The 22,061-nt window shown below is 39.4% G+C and overlaps 1 protein-coding gene and 1 non-coding gene across 21 annotated transcripts in view; one reads left to right on the top strand and one right to left on the bottom strand.

The window, feature by feature from the left end:
* The window catches only part of LOC129732054 (uncharacterized), a 126,733-nt gene that overhangs the window by 65,593 nt on the left and 39,079 nt on the right, over positions 1-22,061 (top strand). For 7 of the 20 annotated variants that reach the window (XR_008729152.1, XR_008729153.1, XR_008729154.1 and 4 more), the window contains exons 2-4: positions 1,859-2,611; positions 2,899-2,914; positions 4,285-5,921. Coding sequence is in view for 17 of the 20 variants with exons in the window: in XM_055692518.1 (XP_055548493.1) it covers positions 2,573-2,611; positions 2,899-2,914; positions 4,285-5,921 (1,692 nt within the window). In the remaining 3 variants the exon portion in view is untranslated. Of the gene's footprint in view, positions 1-1,858; positions 3,449-3,541; positions 3,890-4,284; positions 5,922-22,061 lie in introns of those variants that run through there. The other 13 variants (XM_055692531.1, XM_055692529.1, XM_055692533.1 and 10 more) reach the window with 10 other exon arrangements.
* Positions 18,330-18,401, bottom strand: Trnam-cau (transfer RNA methionine (anticodon CAU)). Its single transcript has one exon. It is a non-coding gene; the product is annotated as a tRNA-Met (tRNA).

Genomic DNA, 22,061 nt, shown 5'->3' with positions numbered 1-22,061 from the left:
CAACTTATTAAAAGCTGCTGGTCTATAGCTACGGGCCTCTTGGCAATCACTCGTGGCTTCTTTGCTGGAGGAACATATTCCTTCAACAAGCCATTGGTGCTAGCCGCTGCGCCATGCCGCGATCGGAAATGTCGAATAAAATTTCCAACTTCAAATTCAATTTGAGTGTACACACAATTACTTTGTGGCTCTATATTGCATGTCGCCTTTGCACCGTCCCGTGAAACGAACGACGATGCTATATCCTGCATCGTACGCTTTCTGCTTCCTCTCTCAGTCATGTTTGGTTTTGTAACAAAATCTAGTTAAACAAATATTAAATTAAAATCGATCATCCAAATTAATCTCATTTCAATGATCTTACCAATGACAGAACAAACGCTTGCGTAGTTATCCCAATACCACAAAGCAAATCAAAATTAAAAAATCTTGATAGCAACAAACTTCAAGCTGGCACTGAAATAATCACGCTACTGAACCGATTTTTGATATTCCAAAAATCACCTAGATTTGCATTGCAGTGATGTTTCCGAGTGAACTCTGTATAGTCACGACGGTTGACAATGAAAACCCGAAAATGGCAACAAAAGAGACAAGATATTGATTCACTTGTCGGATCTCCACGCTTACTGTGATGGTTTCTGACTATTCATTAGTGAAAAAAAACGAGTGCGATGATATTTTCTTACTCGTCATAGTCAACATGTTGCTTGGATTAATCGCAGCTCTGATTCGCACACGTAATTTCAATGATTTTCGAGAAAATAACCCGCAAAATTTTGGCAAGTTTCGAGCAAGCAGGTTAACCTTACGAGCGAAAGATTTATTTTATTTAATTTTGTTGCTTGACCATTTTTTTACATTATTTTTACTGCGAAAGTAATTAAAATCTATTTATACAATAAATAATATGCAATAATGTCAGCTTTTGTGGTAGAATACACAAGATAAACTCTGCATGAATATTAGTTAAAAATGAAATCATTACAAACATCCCCCTCTATATGAAAACTCCGATCTTTGAAGCAATATAAAATAGAAAATTTTTCTATCAAGACGCTCGAACAAAAGTGAATATAAAATCATCTCCAAAATATTTTTTGCGCTCGCGTGTGCGTTGGAATTGTAACTGCTGCCACAATAAATAAAACACCATGTACCTATAGTCTAAATTTCAATTCCCAAAGTTTTAATAACTTTCGTCTAGGATGGAAAAGAGCAAGATGTTTAATTCAGCTATGGATTATAATTGCAACTCCATCGCTGAAATCTGACGGGTGTTATAAATTTTATATTTTACTTTCAGCAAAAAAATCATTAATAATAATAATTCGGTGCAATTACCACCATGTTCTTTACGAACTGCTAAAAATTTTACTCAATTTCCCTATCAAGAAGTTTTTTCAATCTCCAAAAAATCTTAAATTGTTTTCGAAAAATCATCTCCAATACCAGAGCTTACATTTACCGCAACCATAAACCTCTATCGAAGATTCGCTAGGCCCCCTGCAAAGGCTAGCCGACTCCGAAGGGTTTCCACATCGGTGGAGGAAAATAAAACAATTTTCAATTAACTCGAACCATTACCAACGACAGCAGCAGTGGAATGGTACGAGGAAATAAAACTGACCGCCACCAGTAGCTGTGCGGTCGAACGCGGCAAACCCCAGACGGTCGTTGGTCCGCATTTGGCCGCACAGTAGCAATGTTTCGACATAACTCTCACTAGAGCACTGGTTTGGCACTGTGTAAGGCAATAACAGTAGCATAATTTTTGCCCCATACAGACGCGAGTGTTCGAGTTTGAATCGATGAAACTGAAAGCTAATCTCGCCCTTTTTCATCTCTTTTTTTGCAGTTGCCAGTTCTAAATATATCAGCGCAGTCCCGCCGCAGTCGACCGTCGTCGGTTTGCCTTTCATGGATAACGATACGTGCGTTCCGAGCGTCGTTCGCCGCCGCCGTCGTCATCATCGTCATCGCAGTTAATTAAACGTAATCCGTGACGTTCCGGGTTTTCCTCGCTATGGGTATGCTTGCTAGCATAGACAGACGGAGTTAGAATCGATGTATGTAGTACTGGTGGCGATCCTACATATGTAGCATTTATTATTAGCAGTCAGTTGGGGATCGAGGATGATCATTGTGGAGATGAATCTTCATCCCGCGTCGCTACATACAACTACTTGAACTGATATCTCTCGTCAAGCGCGACGTCTCGCGGAGATTTGGTGTTAAGAGAGTCACGCGAGAGTGACTGGGAGCAAATCGCGGCGCAATGCCTTCTATGATCATAGAGAAGAGTGCACACAGGCTGCTGTGATCATAGAGTTTAGTCGCGAGAGTGTAATTCTACGTGCAAGACGTGTGTCCACGAGAATCGTATCGCTAATCGGCCGCCGTCTCCTAGTGGGCGTTTCGGGGTGCAGTGTGGAATTTGCAGCAAGGAAATAAAGAGGAATTCTTCTTCACTAAGGCAAAGATAGTGACGGCCGGTGTAATTTCCGGCATGCGAAAGTGTTAATGAGATAGAATATTTGTGAAGACGAAGAAAATTTTTATTCAATGGCGAATGATTTTCCCCGAGCCGAGGAGCCAAAGCAGAAGAAAAGTGTGGTTCTATAAATAAAAATCTCTAGAAAGTGGCGGTGCCTTGTGTGAACCATGCTGCAGCAGCACAGCCTGGTAGCGCGATTCGAAACACACGAGCTGCCGCAAAATAAGAACGTGTCAGGAAGAAGATTGAATGAAAAGTGAAGAGTGAATCGTGTTTGCGCTCAGTGGGAAAATCGACGCAAGAAGAAAAAATCGTGTTTTTCTTCCGATCTGTTTCCTTCAACAAGAGAGAAAAACCCGAACGCATCCTAAATGAATGAAGCTTTTAATTTCTATTATCAGAATTTGTTCTCGATAAGTGAGTCCGAATTACCCCACGTCGCTTTTAAACACTGTACACTGTGATGTGTTAGCCCCTCTCACCAACCAACCAACCAATCAACAGTCTGAAACAGTGAAGGGCTTTAAAAGGATTTGCCCTCGTTATTTTCCAAACAGTGATATCCCCGACTCTTAGAAAACAGCTGAATAATAACATCTCCAAATCAATGTTATAAAATTTGACAAAAACATAAAAAGACAAGTCATTTCCCGAAAACTATCGGTAATAAAACTGTCCCCAGCGGGAAGAAAGAATTTTCAGAGTAATTAACAACAATCAACCAAACCCACTTGAGCGACAGAATAAGACAGTGTGTTATTGTGAAAAAAACTAACCCATTTTGGCTCTCACTCATCCGCCTTGACCGCGATCTCGCACTTTAACAGAACAACAACAAAAACAAAAACCGCACATCATTCGTGCTCGAACCTCTCGTCCGTCAGCTGCTGCCAAAGGACAAAGACGAGGGACGCGTAAAAAGCGTGCTGCTTCCATTGTTTTTGTGTGTTTGTGTGTATTCGTGCAATGTGAATAACCATTAATTCTGATGTTTTTTTTTTTTCATGTGTGTGTCCTTTCTCTCCTTTTCTCTCTATGTTTTAGCTACTAATGTGAATTGATTTTGATTGAAAGCACAAAAAGTTGAAAATTAACAAGGCAAAAGTTTGGTCGAAAATGAGTTAATCCAATGCAAATGCAGAGGTGCGAAACAGTAAGAGAAGAAAACGAGAGTACTTACTCGGCATCCATATATATTTGTGTGCGTGTGTCCGATGCTGCCGGCGTGGCGCCACAGGCGCACCAATAGCCGCTGTGTGAAAGCAATAGCCATAGCAGCACAGGCCTGTTAACAACCTCTACAGTCGAAAATATATACACATACATACATCTATCAGCCAACAACGGTGCCGCCGTGTGTCCTACGGGGTTCGTGGATGTGGATAATGATGTGTAAGAAAAGTTTTGTAATCTTATCTGTATGATATTCGACGAGCCAAATCAAACCAAAAATCGGAAACAAGTAGTAGAAAAGTTCCATGTGTGTATACTGTATTCTCGCTCATACCGCATTGTTTGTTGTGATTAATGTTGAACAAAGAAGCACACCAATACACATGCCCATACTGAGAATACAGCTGGGGAAGAAGATCAAGCTCTAATAATTTTTCTCTTTCGTTCCATTCTACCGCTAACGAAAACAAAACAAAAATGCTGAATCGGGAAAATTTTTTGTGCGTGTGTGTGTTGCTGGTGCTGGGAAAAAATTGAATGAAAAATTAAACTGTGTGTAAAACCGTACGAACTTGTCTGCAACCCCCGCAAACCGGAAACAATGGCGACTACAGCGAAGCAGTCCTCCGCTTCGTCGCCTTCGTCGAATGTGCGCGGTTTCGTCGTCGAAGGTCAGCCATCGAACCATCACCACCATAACCACAACCATCAGCAGCAGCAGGAGGACCTCGATGCGATCGCGAAACAGATTTCCGATCACGCCGAAGCTATCTACCAGACATGGAAAGCTCGTGGCCTAGCGCCAACTGAAATCCTCAACTGCCAACTGCCGACGACGGACGGTGAGAATGCTTTCAGCAAAGCCTTGAGTCCTACCGGTACTACCTCTTCCGCATCGCCACCATCGTCCTCTTTACCACTAACTTCCGGCAGCAGTTCCGGTGCATGTGTGAGCCCAAAATCATCCGCTTCCGGGGTTGCCGAACTTCTAGCGCAAGCTCCCGAGCTCTCCAACAACAGTCTCGAGCAGCTGGTGAGTTCGTTCGTGAACGAAGATAAAGCCCGGATCGCGGCCCAAAAGCAGCGATCTACCGGACGAACGCCAACCGCTGGCTCGGCTATCAAGAGTGTGCTGCAAAAATTCGAACAGAACGGTGCACAAAATCTCAGCACCTCCCCGGTCAACAAACCCAACTACATTCGACCTGGGGCCAGTGTGAATAAAGTGAACAATAACCTTAGTAGCTACAACAGTAATAACAATAATAACAACAGCAGCAACATCAACAACAACAATAATAATAATAACCACAGTACGTTAAACAAGAATAACGTGCCCGATGTGCTAAAAGATACGATCGTCGAGAGACCTCGCGAAAAACCTCAAACTCCGGTCAAACCGGAGCATCTGTTGAACCATGTTCCTAGCTGGCCGCTGAAGAACCGTGTAGTGAAAGGTGCAGCAGGTCAGCAAGCCAATTCCGACAAAGTCAACCATCACCATAGTGCGTCAAGTCCAAATAGTGGTCCCATCAACAGCAGCAGCAGAAGCGGCAGCAGTAGTAGTAGTACTAGTAGTAATAGCAACAACATCACCAATAGTAACAGTGGCCTTAGTAGCAACATTGGCAACCCCGGTTTTCGTGGAAAGAACGCCTCCATTCTGCTAGAAGAGGTAATACGCGAAGAAGAACGACTAATCAACGCTCTTAAGACGGGAACCGTACTGAACAGTAGCGATAGTCTACTGCCGGAGGTGATTACTTCCACCCTCACAGATCGTGACGTTCCCGACTACGGTTACAGTAGTACAGCTCCGGTGAACATGGTTACCACCACTAATCTGATTGCTAACACCAACGGTATGAACGGCACTAACGGTACCAATGGTACCAATGGCACCGGCGCCGGCGCTGGTCCCGATGGGCAGAACAACCCGGCCGGTGTCAAGCACTGGAACGGCGTACCGATGAAACCGAATCACATACCGATCCTGAGCTTGCACCAAATCCACGAGCAGCAGAAGCTGTCGACGAATTTCACCCGCAATGTCGCAACCACGAGACTGCCGAAAGACTTTGGCCGGCCGACGGCGCCGGACGACAAAAAGGACTTCCAGGCGAAGACCATTCCGAGCCCGATCCGGCCGTTCCTGTCGCGCGGTTCGGTAGCCGAGCGGGTGTTGATTTTCGAGAAGTGCCCAGAGAAAGCTCCACCACGGGAGCGCCCGAAGGAACCAGTTAAGGTACAGGTGAGTGTTTAGACATAAATATTTTAAATTAGTTCATTGAATGCATTCCACACAGAGGAGCCATAAAAGCATTTGAAAAGTATATTTGATAAAACTTCACAAAATATGCTTTCGGAAAGCGAAGCCAATTATCTTAATTGTTTACTAGAAGATTAAACAGCTTCTCATGTTTTGCAATCGTGATCCTATAATTTGCTGCCCGTGGTTTTACTGCTGCTAAACTCTGCCACGATGCACACAGTTTTATGGGTGATTATTTTTTACGATCCTTCTAGTGAAAGGCGAAAGACGATGTCGGCTTGTAGGTTAATTGATTAGGCTCCTAGCGCAGATGCATTGTTCTCTACCTGTTCGACGTGATTGGCGTCAATAGGTGCGGTGTTATATAACATACAGCGTCAATCGTTAATGGTGTTCCGATAGTCCCTAATATTGTTATATAAATATTATCTTGTTCGACTCATTTCACTGGTATGGTTTTTTTCTCGTATCGTGTTGTTAATCGGTAATGTGGATAGTAACAAAAAATACCGAAAAAAATATCATTTCTGCAAGCTATGGTTATACAATTTTGAATATCAGATCGATTATCTGTACATTTTAAGTCGACATGTTGTCTCTAAAATCTTATTACTTTTCAAATTTGCCAATTTCGTACGATTTGTTTTTATTCCTCTCAATTGCAATTTTTTTCTCAAACAGTTAAACGGTATTCAGAGCTCTAAAAACATGTACTCGCTCCTTATGACTTGTAGGACAGTATTCTGCAGCTTAACTCTCAACTGGTTCAAAAATATTTCGTTGACCTTGTGACTAAGTCCTGAAGCAATATGAAAGCAGAGATGTCACGACGACTGTTGTCGGTACTATTGTTCAACTAGTCAAAGTGAGTTATGGGGACCCGTATTGAAATTATCGCTAAATCTTAAAAAATGGGAGTGTGTACTGTGTATATTAGCTAATATACGTCGCACGTTGCTCCCATAGCCCATTATTTAAAAAAAATGTACCAGAGAATCTGAGTACACCATTCGATTCGTTATTACGTCCCGAGCCTCTGGTAAAAAATTTAAAATCTTAGTATGATACATTTTTGAGTTAGGCCTTTTTGAAGGTGACAAAATACAGAAAATAATATCAAAATGACGAAATACACATTGTAGAGCTGGTTTTTCAACCACCGTTTCAATAAACAACTCCCAATTTTCTACACATCCAAGTATTAAATTTCATGACATTCAAAATTGTTGGCAAGATTTATTTGAAAATCCACAGTGCAGTGGTTTAAACTCGATAATCGTGATCGTTTTAGATTTGACTGTAAAAATTGATTTTATGTACTCAATGTATTTAGCAAGTTTATTTCATAGAACAAGGCTTTACTTTTCGGTTTCGGTTCGGTTTTCGGTTTTTCGATCAATCTCCCAACAGTTAAATAAAAAAATATTTTTCCTGATTTTCATTGTAAGATTGCTTCCCTTCACTTTGCTGAATGGAAAAACTTGAAAGAAAAAAATTGCCGAATACTGCGATCTCCTATGTGTACTTTGAACACGACAAAATAGAGTTGTTTTAGGAACACTTCTCGAAACCGGTTTTTGATAACTTTTTCCGTGATTGTCAATGCTTTGTGGTGAGTGATCTCGCTGACCATATAGTAGTTCTTGCCAGAAGAAAATTCATTTGCGAAATGATGCAGGAGAGTAGGCTTCAATTCATGAATCCTTTAAACATGATTATTGCTTCCGTCGCACGTAAGAAGATGTGTATGTAAACTAGAAAATTTCCAATCAAACCTAAGAAGCACCCTAACTAGCAGAGTCTCGGCCTATTTGAACCGCCTCATGGTCAGTCGACGTACAGCAAAGAACTTCTTCAGGTAACCTTTTGAAAAACCTCAACAGTGGTAGTAGACCGAGCGACGATTTAGCTTTCAGACTACAAAACTCAGATAGCTAGTGTAGGGATGTGTTTCAATATACTCTCCTCAGGTATATACAATACAAACAAGAAAGGGTCGATGGTATACCATGTTGGCCATCATAGCTAAGATTCTAGGTATATGGTTGGATCAGGAATCAAAATGGAATATCCGTATTAAGAGTGCATTAAAAAGAGCGACATGTAATCTGGGGTAAAAACTGGAGCCTGAACCTCAGAATTATGTACTGCTTAAATCGAAAAAAAGATAAAACAATGACTTACCTGGGGTTTGCTAGTCTAGTACCCTAAAACTTAAGAATCTCTTCATTCTGCTTTGTGCTGTGTTTTTACCATTCGCGGGAAAACTAATACACTTGCTGCTTAACACCACAACTGAGCGAAACAAGAGTGATAAATCAGTCTAATGAGAGTTATCTTCGATAGCATCCGAAGAGATAATATGCGTTTAGTTATGAAATACAAGGCAAGCAATGCAATCTACTTTCCTACCCAGATGCTCCCCTCATCCGATATATGCTAAAGGGAAAGCACTGCAGTGAGCTCTGTTGTGTAGTAATTAAGCGCACAGTTCGGTAAAAAAATACACCACTTGGTTTCTTCACCCCCCCTAGAGCTTCTGATCTTTAAATTTATATCAATATTTTTCAGTAATAATGTTCATTAGAGTGCCAATATAATGTGTGGGAATAATTTGACCCTCGAATTTCGTTTAGTGGAACATGGGGAACAATGTCTAATATCAGCACTTTATTCCGGCAAAAGAATGTTGGAAGAACATACCATGTATATCAGACTATGCAGCGGAAGTTTTCATGGAATGTCTGTCTTTCTATTAGGACGGAATTTGTTTTTCTGCCTATACCTACTTCTGCGAAAGAGCACTATTGAGCTGAAATTTTGCGCTGGTAGTTTTTGACGTAGAACTACGTTTTACTTTAGCATACCACACAGGGATGTAAACTGAAAAACTGGGACGAAATTTGTCCCTTTTCAAATGCTTATAGGTCGGTTGGTTTTCAACCGATTTCCTTCATTCTTGCAGCAATCGATTGGAAAATTATACACGCATCTGCCTAAATGCAGGAAAATGTTGTTTGAATTTGCGAACTATTGCACTATTGCAAATTGTCAAGCCTTGTTGAAATGAAAATAACGTCCTCTCATTGGTCGTTTGCTGGCTTTCCCTAAAAAGGTCGACATACCTAGTTAGCCGTAGCGTAGCAGTTTGCGCCAGTATCAGCTAGTTTGCCGAATTTGCTTTCGGCTTGAAAAAATCATTTGCCGATTGGTCACATATCAAAGCAGCAGCGCGGTAGCAACAAACGTTTCGGATTGCCGGTTGAGGGCTTAGGCCTTCTTCCCCACGATTAAGCTTGGTCTTATTTTGGCAAACAACAGCATGCTGTGCTATTCAGCTAGCCTAGCAATCTAAATTTACTATGTGTGAAAACAGCTTTTTTGACGTAGAACTACGTTTTTCTTTAGCCTACCACATAGGGATGTAAATAGGAAAACTAATAACGAAAATGGGACGGAAAATGTCCCTTTTTACATGCTTATAAATCGGTTTGTTTTTCACCGATTTCCTTGATTCTTGCTGTAATTGATTGGAAAATTATACACGCATCCATCCAAATGGAGAAAAGTGTTGATTGATTATGCGAACTATTGTACTATTGAAAATTGTCAAGTCTTGTTGAACATCGACAGAATAGTTTAATCAATTAGCCGCATCGTAGCGAATTGCGGAAGTAGCAGCAGCGGGTTGCGCCAGTAAACAAATCACATCACGTATCGAAGCAGCAGCGAGGTAGCACCAAACGTCTCGATATACCAGTTAAGGGCTTCGGCCTTCTTCCCGCAATAAAGTTTTGCTTTATCTTGGCAACAACACATTCTGTGCTGAATCCAGGAAAATACAATCTGTCGCGGCCGTCTTATTTACTAAATACGAAAACAGTTTTTACAGATTTTGAACAACAAAATGCCTTTCTCAAGGCAAATAAACAAGTAATTGTAGGTTAATAATTTTTTGACAATAACACAAACATTCTGTGCTGGATCCTAGCAATCAAATACTGTCGCGACGCGATCAAAAAATTTACTTTATTTATTTACCTAATACCCCCACTGTTGGAGCACTACAAAGGCTTCGATCAGCATAACCGATTTTGAACAACAAACTGTTCTGTTCTGTTAGAACGCCTTAACAATGGTGATTGATTCGACTTTACAGGAATAAATTGAAGTCAATTCAATCAATCAGCATGAACAGAATTTCGTCGTCTCCCAGCTGCTCAATTGCAACATGATGCACATGATGTTCTTCTCACTTCTCAGCGTGGGTCGTCAGACTGCCGTTATTGCCCCACTACTGAGGCAGCATAAAGGCTGTCATCAGCAAATCCAATTTTGAGCAGTAAAATGCCTTTCTCAAGGCAAATAAAGAGATATTTGAAGGTTAATAATTTTTCGACAACTCAAGCGAGCAATCTGTGCTGGATACTAGCAATTTAAATCTGTATCGGCCTTCTAATTTACTGAATGTGAAACAGCTTTTACAGCTCGTGTTTTCAGTGTCTTTATTCCCCCACTGTTGAAGCAGCACAAAGCAAGCATTAGTAGACTTTATGACTCATCAATGAAACACCTACAACAATGCATTTGTTAATAGTGTGCGAAGTTCTACATCAGTTATGCAGTCGTGTCTTGGATACAACCTCCTACTTTTCCGTCAATTTCCATTCGTACCCTACTTTTCATGTCATGCAATGAATAACAATTCAAAAGCAGTTGTTGAATTGATCGTTGGCTGAACTTGCACAGTTAGTGGTGTCGTTAATAATAGCAGGAAAACACTTCATCTTTCACGTTGTTCTCTCCTATTCTATTCTGCTCTATTATTCTCCCGTATTGAGAGTGTGTGACTTTCAGTGGCTGCCCTCCCATTTCTCATACGCTTTGAGTGCCTCTAATGTCTAGTTTGGTGAATATCGGTCAAGGCGTTCCGGAGAAATGGTAGAAAATGTGAATTGAACAGCGATTCTAAAACAATTTTGTGCTTCAGTTCTGCTCAAAACTCCAGAGATCGCTCAGCAGCCGACAAAATAGCCTCGTAGTTTTTCATATGCCTATCAGGGTGTCTAAACAATATTTTTGATTCTGTGTATTCCTAGAGGGACTAAAAATTACATTATATCGAGTTACGTTATATCGAAGCACGAAAAAAATTGTTTTCATTGATACAAAATTCTTGATGGTTATTCCTTTTCATTTTCTTTTTTTGTTATGCTTTATCTTTTTTTTTCGACCCATAAAACCACAAACCACAAGTTTTTTTCCTGAAAGCCCAATCAATAACGTTCGAAAAAAATATGATACACTCAATAGCTATTCTGTTAATGCAAAGCCTTGGTGCTACATTCCGATTCGGAACTTGACCTTCTGTTTATTTATACACAGACTTCGCAGCTAACTTTTTAATGTACAGGAAAATTGCTGGGCTAGCGCTACGATTTTACTGACACTAACAGTCTTTCCCGAGCCGAGTCTCGAACCTACGACGACTGGCTTGTTAGGCCCGCATCGTACCTCGAGACCATCTTTTTTTAGTTTTACTTTTCCTCGAAAATGAAAGCGTATTTTTTACCATTCTTCATTTTTATATCTCGATATCTCAGGCATAGTACCTGCTACAGTCCTGACATTTAGATCTTTTCTAAGTTGAAGTGTCTACTTTCTATAAAAAAATATAGAGAATCAGATTAGCAACAGTCAGTCTTCCGATTTCTGCCCGCCTGAAATCTTATAGTGCGGCGCCGGCCACGTCCTCACGATCATTGAGGAAGAAAAGATAGAAGTGTTACAACCGTTGTTGCCAGAGACCTAGTTTACCTCTGCATCTCTAACGACTATAACGGGCAAGGAAGGTACTTTTCTTATCACCGTGGTCAGTGACGGATTTCTATACATTTACCTTTCCCTCTACACGTTTTTTTATAGAGAATGGAAGGGAGCCTGAGAATATACCCATGCGTAGCAGTTCGAACATTCGCTTGCCAAAGAGGCTCTGCAACCTTGAGGCTACGAGCCCCTTTACTCTGTACAGGATTTCTGAGTTCTGCTAGCATATGGACAGAAAATCCTTCTACGATATTAAACTTCGTTCGAATTGTGGTGTCAGAATAGGATACACGTGCAAATCAAAATTGGACATCAACTCAATAATAGCAAGGGGCCATCCACATAGCACGTGGACAGATTTTTAACGATTTTGATTCCCACTCCCCGGACAACTGCCCATGTTAATTCTAAAAATTTTGTATAGACCGTGGACATCACACAGCCCCCCCCCCAAAGCTGTCCACGTGGTATGTGGATGGCACCTTACCAAGTTGATCTCATGAATCCAACCAGTTAGAGAGCTTGCGGTCTTCAGGATACATGTACAAAAGGTCAAGGGCTTTTGGTGAATGGACAGCTTAGCGGAGGAATTTCCCTCTACGAGGTGCTAGTCTGCACGGAATAAATTGATAAACATGCTGCTCAGCCCTTAGACTTGAATACTGTTGGATCGCTTTGTGATGAGCAAACATGCCTGCAACAGATTTAGGGAAACATGGCACAAGAGACGCTCGAAAAACTTATTCAGCGTATGTACAGCGTCTGCAAAGCAGTATTAGTCAACCCGAAGCCCTTGAAACTTCTGAACAACTTTCCTGAAGAACGCAAGTTCTCTAAGTGATTGGATCCAGAAAATAATCTTAGTTAAAAATACTCAAAACTATATGCACAATACTTAACGCTTAAATTACATACTAAACTGAATACCAATAAGAAGCCCTTATCCTTCCAAACATTTTTCTTAAAATTCATAAGTTTTCAAGTGGTTGGGTTTCATGCCTACCAGCAGCGCGTAGCGGCTGAATTTCCAAACAAAGTGTGCACCAAATGAAATCCCTTGATTTTTTAAACAATTTTGCTTAAAACGAAAATTTTTTAAGCAGTCGGATTCACGAGATAGATTAATCTTGAACAACTTCGCTGAAGACTGCAACTCTTTAGATAGAGGTACATAAATCTACCCATTTTACGTGATGCTACACTTTTCCGGATGTTGCAATAGTTAGTGTCGTGAAGCGATTCCAAACTTATGGCGGGTAGTGTAAGTATTTTCTTATTCATGAGTGAACGAGTTTCTTCTCTATGTTTGGCCGAATAAAAACCAAAACTTACTCGCGGACTTCCAGTTCCTAATTGGATTTTTCGAATGGAATATTAGAAAATGTAATACAAAAACTAGTAGAAAGCCAAAAAAATAGTAGATATTCAGAGTGTGTTACTCTATTTATCGTTATATTTCAGAGATTTAAAACCAAAATAGATCAAACGATCTCTACACTGATCGGGAAATTTCATACCTTAAAGTTTGGATATTAAGTACGATTTTCAACAACAAACTACTCCTCAATAATGGCAAGAATCCTACCGGTTGATGCTGTCAACCAGCATCACCATGACCTAGCTCACAGTTTATATCAAGTCCAGCCAAGCCTTTTTCCTGTAAGACACTGACCGCTCACTCATAAATGAGTCGATGCTTCTATAATAGCCCCCCACACTGAATCTAAATAGTAATAGTATAATAGTTTGTGGTGGCGCAAAAAAAACCTAAGATTTCTGTACATTTAGCTGCGGTTTCAATGTTCGATTCTGGGGGGGGGGGGGGGGGAGGGAACTAACGATCACTTATGCGGTTGCAGCAGTGACGCTGGTGAAGGTGACGTCGCGGCAAACCGGTTATCGGAAACTGAACTGAATCGCGGAGTATTTTTCGTCAATGCACGCTCTCGTGCGGCGGCTACATTAACGCACATTGACTGGCTCGGATGGCGAGGGTGCTTTTCATTCATATCGTACCTGAACCATACATTGTATTCGGCGGGAAAGCTACAACCGAAGCCACTCGAGTGGGTAAAGTGTACAAAGAGAGTTTCCCTTTCTGGCAGCTTTCCGATGCATAACTGGACGGCCGCAGATTTGACCACGATAATAGCATGTTACGATCGTGTTTGCTGTTTTAAGAAACTCACTAAATTGAAGGTTCGTTTATCGTGTTGTTTTTATCAGTAAATGGTTCATCGAAATGAGTGATTGAGAATTAAATGAGCAAAACGCAACCTACAATGTTACTCAACATACCAATCCTGCCATGTTACCGCGAAACGATTTCAATAGCCCCGAGATGGGTCGACTGAGCGGACTCTGTAGCGCGTGGTAATTAAATTTTATGGAAGTCTCAATGCTGAACACTCTTCCATACAAGGGCTTCTCGGTACGAGTTGTGCGACAGACGCCGCCGCATGGGTCTGTCTGTGCTATGTACTTCGTACGCATGACTGTTCTGCCTGCTGGGTGCAATTATTCTCTCGACCTGGTCGCGAATCGGTCAGCGACTTCAGACGGCAACCTCGGAAATTGAGTCACGATCGCAATTAGTCAGAGCAACCAACCAACCGACGTAACTTCCGGTCGCGCTTCTCGCTCGAGCATGGCAATAATGGTTGATCGATTGGATTGCTGTTTGTAGCCGAAAACAAAAAAAAGTGGTGCAAATTGCTCACACGGCCATCAGGGCAGGACCACTTAGGCGCGCACTAATCCGGCAAAAGGGGCGTACAAACATAACAACCTTTCACCACACTCTCGGCCCGCGCGAAAGGATCCGCCGTGCAAAACGAATGCTGCATGTAAGCTCGAGTGAACGAACGCACCAGAAGCTCATACTATGTACAATCACGGGACTGTACGAGTGTAAAAAAAAGTTTCACTTTCATCCGAATAGGTAAATTTCAAGCACTCATCGAGTAACAACCCTGCATCGTCCTCGGTGAGCAGGTCTGTTTTTCTTTCCGTTTGGTTCAAGTATTTAGTTGAAGAAATTATTAGTTTTAAAATGTGCATTTTTGTTGCCCTTTCACCACCGTCCCAGAACTTAATCCTGGGAAATTGACTTGAAACCAGCTACATTAATGAACTTAACGACCAAAGTTGTTTGAAAGAAATTCATATTTGTTAGCAAATGGTTTCGGTGTCATAAAATACGATACAAAAAAAAAATTCCAGAAATTTCAAATTTGATCTCTCTTATACTTTTTCTCGCTATTCCACAAAAAATGGGGCTTAAAAATTATAATTCTGCGGAGATTTTGTAACTTGAACAAAAACAGATTCAACGGCTGCTTACTTCATTTCGTGAATGATAAAAGATGATCTTTTCCCAAGGAAACAATGTATAACTTACTAAATCATCATCTCCTCGTTTTTGTTTGTAAATACTTGTTTCCCCAAGTGGGCCACAGCAACCTTCATATGTAGTTCTATCACAAAACAAAAGTTTTCCGATTTGTCGTTCCATCTGTTAATCTGAATTCATAGCAAGCATCTGAAAGTCGGTTGGTTACACCTATAGTTTTCAGGCACTAGTTTTTGCGGTTAGTCTTGGTTCCTCTGTCCTACATCTATTTGTCTCGAATGCGGTCACATATCTTTTGTGAACGCTTGAATTTATTTATTTGTCATGTTATCTACGAACTGTATAGGGTGAAGTTTTAGATTTGAGTGGCTTTCATGGTTTGCTAAATAATTTGATTCGGGGATGAGAAATTCCTTTACTAAATTTAATTTTAATTTGTTCTGTTCGATACCACATCTGTATATCTACAGTCTAAAATGTGATTCAAATTGCTGAAAACGGTTTAAAACCCAGTCTGTTCTACAGCGGCTTGTAGAACTAACAACCTCTCATTTTAAATGCATTCGAACTCCGCCAAATTGATCTATTTCGGAAGGACAGTTATCAACATGTGGAGTACCTGCTAGAAACTCTCTTGTCTTACCTGCTGCCAGCGGTAGTCGATTTTCCCACAACAAATAAAACAATTAATTTGCATATTGTGCGGATTGCAGCAGAAAAAAAGTCAGAGAATTCCATCCGCGCCCGCCCGCCTGCCGCATAACGGCCGGCGGCTCCACTATGGCTCCACATCGTCGTCATTATCAGCGGTTTTCGCTTGCGCTGGCTGGCTAACTGCCTGGCACGACTGCACTATTGCGCTAATGATCTTATTATTCTTCTTTTTTCCCCTCCCATCGCTGCCTTCTAATAAAACGTTGGATAAACGAAACAAACAAACTCGCGAAGTCAGAAGTAGTTTCTGTTTACATCTGCGCGATCGACTGTTTTATGTATATGCTTTTTTTTATTATTTCGATTGCCTTATGGTCCAGTAGTGTTTTTTTCTTTTGCATGTGCCTTCTCTCATGCATGGGTCTACAATAGCGCGCGCACAAAGTATGCGAAATGAAAAGAAAACATCAGCCACTAATAGAAGGAGAAACAAGAGCCAATAATGCTAATAAGTCGCGGCAGTCAGCGATAATGGAAGTCAGCTGAGCACAACAAAACAGCAACGACAATTGGCAACCAAGCGGATAAATGATTAAGCCGGACGCTCCGTATCGGCTCCGAGACAGACACTGCATTGCATACACTGCATGGTCCTAATGGATGTGTCATTCTGCTGACCTCAAATGTTAAGCGTAGGTTTGTTTCGGTTTTGTGAGTGCTTCATAAAAGAAAGCCGGCGTTTGGATATTTGGTAGCCTTTTGAAAGTGGCGGTCTTTGTGTCTGAATTATTTACTCTTACTTTGAAACTCCCACTGCAAATGATAGAAGTCTATTCTTATTAAAGTTAAATACCAAAACCAAATAGTATTATTTGGTTAGTAATTTTTAATTTCTCCCGTTAAAAAGTGATGCGTTTGGGTTAAAGACTGGAGATTATTGTTCAAAGCATGGGAAGCTGACTACAATTGGTGAGTCTAACATTTTTGAATTGACTCCAAAAGCAGTCAGGTTGGAAACAAAACTGACGCAGCTACCGGAGTGATAGCCAAGCATGATAAGTTGTCAGGTCTAAGGCATCATTAGTGTCACGTTGTTCGTTTCCTTGGTGTGCGATGTTTGTCACAGAAAGCTGTACATCACTCCCGAGACAGTGAGACAATGCGCAGGTTGGGACAGACGTTGATATGAGTCGGTAATTGGACTCAGTTTCGGGTTTGTCAACATTATATGCTATGGTATTACCCAAGTTGCAACACTATCTTTTATTTAATTTAGAGAGATGGGAATGATGAACGCTAAAGGTGATCATAATTTAAATGGTGTTTGTGTATTTGGTCATATTTACATCTTAGAAGATTGTTATTTCGTATCAGTGACTATGAACAAAATGTATTCAAAAGCAATGTTATTTTTATGACTATCGGATGTAAAAATATTGATGAGAATTAATATCGGTTATCATTTTTTCTATCTGGCGGAAAACCAAACAAAATAAATATTATTTTTTTTATCAAAACGTTTATTTAACACGGCAGTTTATTACATAAATTATATAAGGCGAAGGCACTTCAGATCTTCCTGATTTGCCCCCAGGATGCACAAAGTCATTGTTCTGCGATGACACAAGCATTCCCGTAAACGGAAAAAGTCTTCGTGTCATATGCAGTCGATTGCAGAAAAGTTTAGATATTTTTTCTTCCTACTTGCAAAAGTGGAAAATCTCTCCCCTATGCTTCTAAAACTTAAAAGATAATTTTTCCGCATAAGCCTAGGGCTTCTTTCCTCAAGCCAAACAATAATAACGTTGTCAAGATGAATGAGGTTATTTTAAGTTGGTCTGACAAGGTTAAGTACTTGGGACTAATTTATGATAAAAAACTTATTTTCAAAGAGCACATTGAGAGTATACAAGCCAAGTGCATCAAATATACGAGATGTTTATATCCTCTCATTAACAAGAATTCTAAACTTTGTTCAAAGAACAAACTTTTGATTTACAAACAAATTTTTAGACCAACAATGCTTTATGCTGTACCGATCTGGTCAAGATGTTGTTCAACAAGGAAGAAAACGCTCCGAAGGATTCAGAATAAAATTCTGAAAATGATTTTGAAGCGTCCTCCTTGGTTTGGTACACTCGAATTACATGAACTTACTGGTGTTGAACCATTAGAAGCTATGTCAAATAAAATTATTAACAATTTTCGACAAAAATCGTTGCAATCCTCAATTGCAACGATAAGCTCTCTTTATAGCTAATAAGTTAGCAATTAAGTTAGTTGTAAGTTTACTTCCCCTTTTCTGACAAGTAGGTGTAAATCCCTACGAATGATAAGTCCTAATTGCGAAAGCAAACAAATCCTAACAATTAAAATTACAAATTTCTAACAGTGTTGAGAAGTCACCATTTGTGACTGGACACACATACTCATTATTTACTGATATTTATCATAAATACTTAAGCTATTAACAAATCCCCCCCTTAGAAAAAATATAAGGCGAAGGCGAACTTGATGAAGCAACTCAAAAATGCTATCCGGGAGAAAAAAATCGATAGCAGAACGTAGTTTCGATCTACGGACCTCTGGGTTATGGGCCCAGCACGCTTCCACTGCGCCACTCTGCTTACGTTGTTGAGCTGCAATAACATCAAAACTCTTTCTTCATTGTCGAGCAATACAAACAAAGCTCTGATGCTTACCTGCCGGGCTGACTACCAGCGTTACCATTTGTTTACCCGTTGTTGTAACAGAGACAGAGCCAGCAACGGAATCGAATACTCGATTCCAGTCGAATGGTGTCAAATATGTATTAAACATGTGATTTTTGTTAGGCGATTCTTTTGAGAAAATGTTACGCGTATGTGAAAAATTGCAAAGAATAAATGAATATATTTGAGAAATTTGTATATTGAATGACATTTACAATAACATTTTTTAATATTTGAAATGTTTTGCAAGTGACATTTCTCCGATATATTTTTCTTCAACATTTTATTGGTATTGACGGTGTTTTAGAATTTAGGTATTTTTCAATCATGTGCATACATTTTTGTGGAAATTGTGATGATTGTGACATTTTTTTCTATATTTTTTGGAATATTTTGAGAATATAATTTTAAAATTTTTCTTCGCGTTTCCTCGCGAATTAATTTTTGTGTACATTTTATTTGAAATTTGATATATCTATCTATATCTTTATATCTATATCTCTGTACCAGTAAAAGTGACATCTGGAGTTCCACAAGGCTCCCATTTAGGCCCTTTGCTCTTCATTCTATTTGTTAATGACGTTATCCTTGTGTTGAATCGTCTCAAAGTATTGTTATATGCCGATGACATGAAATTGTACATGGAAATAAGAAACAAATCAGACATCCAACAATTCCAACAAGAGGTTGACATTTTCTACGTTTGGTGTAAAAATAGTCTTCTTGATCTTAACGTGAAGAAATGCAATATTATATCCTACACAAGGAAGAGAAATCCTGAACATTCCAGTTGCACTCTTGGACATCAAATTGTAGAAAGGTGTTATCAAATTAGAGATTTAGGAGTGATTATGGATTCTAAGTTAACATTCATTGATCACTACAATACGATCATCAATTGAGCCAACAGTATGCTGAGTTTTTTAAAAAGGTTCAGTTATCAGTTCGTAGACCCGTATGCTATAAAAACTCTTTTTGTTACATATGCTAGATCTATTTTAGAATACTGTAGTGTTGTTTGGTCGCCTTATCAAGACGTCCATTCCAATAGAATCGAATCCGTACAAAAACAGTTTTTGTTATATGCACTAAGAAAACTAGGTTGGAACTCATTTCCTCTCCCTTGTTATGAATCGCGTTGCATGCTCATTAATATAGAAACGCTTGAAAAAAGAAGAGAAATTGCTTCGGTAACTCTTGTCAACGATTTAGTTTCACAACGCATATGTTCGGTAAATTTGCTAGGAAAACTAAACTTTTATGCTCCTACACGCTCATTAAGAACACGAAAAATTTTTGTATTAAATTCTTATAGAACAGAATATGCCATGGCCGGTCCAGTTAATAGTATGATGAGTCTATTTAATAAATATTGTGAAGTTATTGATTTAACTATGTCGCGAAATGCTCTTATAAAAAAAAATGAACACTATAATTAGATAACTATATTTGTGACGTTAGCAATAGTTTTAAGATGTAGTCTACTATGATTGACGTAAATAAATAAATAAATAAATAAAAGGTCCAGTTGTCCGGTAGCAGTATGGTTTATATAGGGTGTGGAAGAAGTACACGTTAGATTGTGTTGGCAAGGACGATAAATATCAACAACGTCCGTAGTAATAGTTGTGACGTCATACCACAAACTGTTTCACATTCTCTCATGGAGATTGTTTTAATTATTCTAATTTTAATGCTCATTTCACCAACAAGTTATATAAAAGCATTTCCCAAGTAAACTAGAGAAGTGAACTGTTCTGACACCGCTTGTTTTTGTTGTTTTATCAAGCGATTTTTGCAATAAAATATGAATACCGTTAAATCATTTTTAAAAGGGGCTGATGTTATCATGAAACGGCTATACAAATTTACTGCACATAACACTCACTACTTTGTACCACTTTGAATAGATTGAATGCTAAATCAAAATTGAATAAAATCAGAAATATTTTTTTTCAGTTAATATATTGTATGTATTATGAATTGAAATCCGATTTTTTTCAGATGAAAGTAATATCTTAAACAATATTCAAAAATGTTTTTTTATAAATTTTAATATCGTAATATTTCCTGGTTTCAGTTTTTGTATTTTATATTGGTATTGTCAGGTTGTTTCCTCTGGGTTTTGATGTATATATTTTGTTTTCCCGAATAACCTTTTGCGTGTCGATGATATGACGGTTGCGTTGGGTAGCATTATGTTGCTGATTTGTTTCTTAGAAGCCGCTGTCACGTGAAGTTTCTGCCACAGTATTTCAGAATTGGTCGTATCGGTTAGGTAAAAGCAGGAACTTTGCAACAAACCACCGATAATATTACTGGTAATGGCAGAAAACGTCAGTCCAAATCCGATTATGTTAATTTGAATTTGCTGTACAACTTATGTTGGATTGTCCCCGTGATTCAGTTGACCTTTTACTTTAGGTTTTTCAGGTAGTGACACTAGAATAGAATAAACAGTAAAATTAGTCCTCTGTAACGTAACGGTATTGCTTTATATTGAGTGAGCACGTACCTGTTCACCAGCTCATAACTGCATCCACTTTCTTTGAAAGCTTGGTCCTACAGGCGGCAGCTCAAACACGTATTTTTTCATCCTGATAGTCAGTAGTACCACTAACGAAGACTGCACTTTTAAAATTTTTCAATACTTTTAGTTTTCACAGATGGATAACTTAATTCCAAAATCGATGCCATTAATTTGCAATATAACACTACAAGAAAACGAAATCAAAACATTGGTATGACGTAGCACCCCTTCCTAGCAACGGTAGCGTAAATAAAATCATAGCATTTTCGTACATGATATTAAGAAACGATGCAAGGCACCAGTACAACTATACTAACATCGCCACACCCTATATAAACCATACTGGTCCGGTAGGTCCCCATTGAATTTATTTAAAAATGGACTTCTACTAAAACTATTTTAAATCGAATTGTTAAATTAAGTCATTAACTAGAGATTATATTAAGAGCACTAGCTGACCTGCCTTACTAGTGTTTAATTTAATAATTTTAAACATTTAAAATTCATTGATTCCTTGCGATTGAATTATATCGTTTAAAAAATGATTGGTTTTATCGGAATAACCACATCCTCGACATTTGGCTTTTGTACATGACCTCTATTCCGGATATATATTGGGTGCATTTCAGTTATTTTCGTTGTTTTAAAGAAAATGAAAGTGGGACAATGCTTGGCTTCTCTACATCATTTCGATTACGGACATATCCATATGTAGTAGTATTCGGTTATTTTCGGCTGTTTCCCAGAAGTTGCCATTTTTCAATTCAAACTGGTGTCTAAGGTCAATTTATAGCTCCTTGCATCATTCTGGATTCGGTGATACTCATGTTGGGTGGTATTTGATCACTTTGGACTATTTTTCAGGAACCGTAAGTCGCCATCTTGGATATAAAAACGGCATTTGGAGACAATTTCTGACCCGTGAGCGTCATTCTGGTTTAAGAAACACCCATATTAGGTGTTATTTGGTCATTTTCGGCTGTTTTCCAGAAACCGGATGTCACCATCTTCGATTTCAAAATGGTGTCTGTGGTCGATTCTAGCTC

Source organism: Wyeomyia smithii, chromosome 3 (genome assembly GCF_029784165.1).
Source record: "Wyeomyia smithii strain HCP4-BCI-WySm-NY-G18 chromosome 3, ASM2978416v1, whole genome shotgun sequence".
NCBI classification, from domain to species: domain Eukaryota; kingdom Metazoa; phylum Arthropoda; class Insecta; order Diptera; family Culicidae; genus Wyeomyia; species Wyeomyia smithii.
The sequence above is the reverse complement of the archived record's forward strand: the minus strand, read 5'-3'. Positions and strand labels throughout refer to the sequence as shown.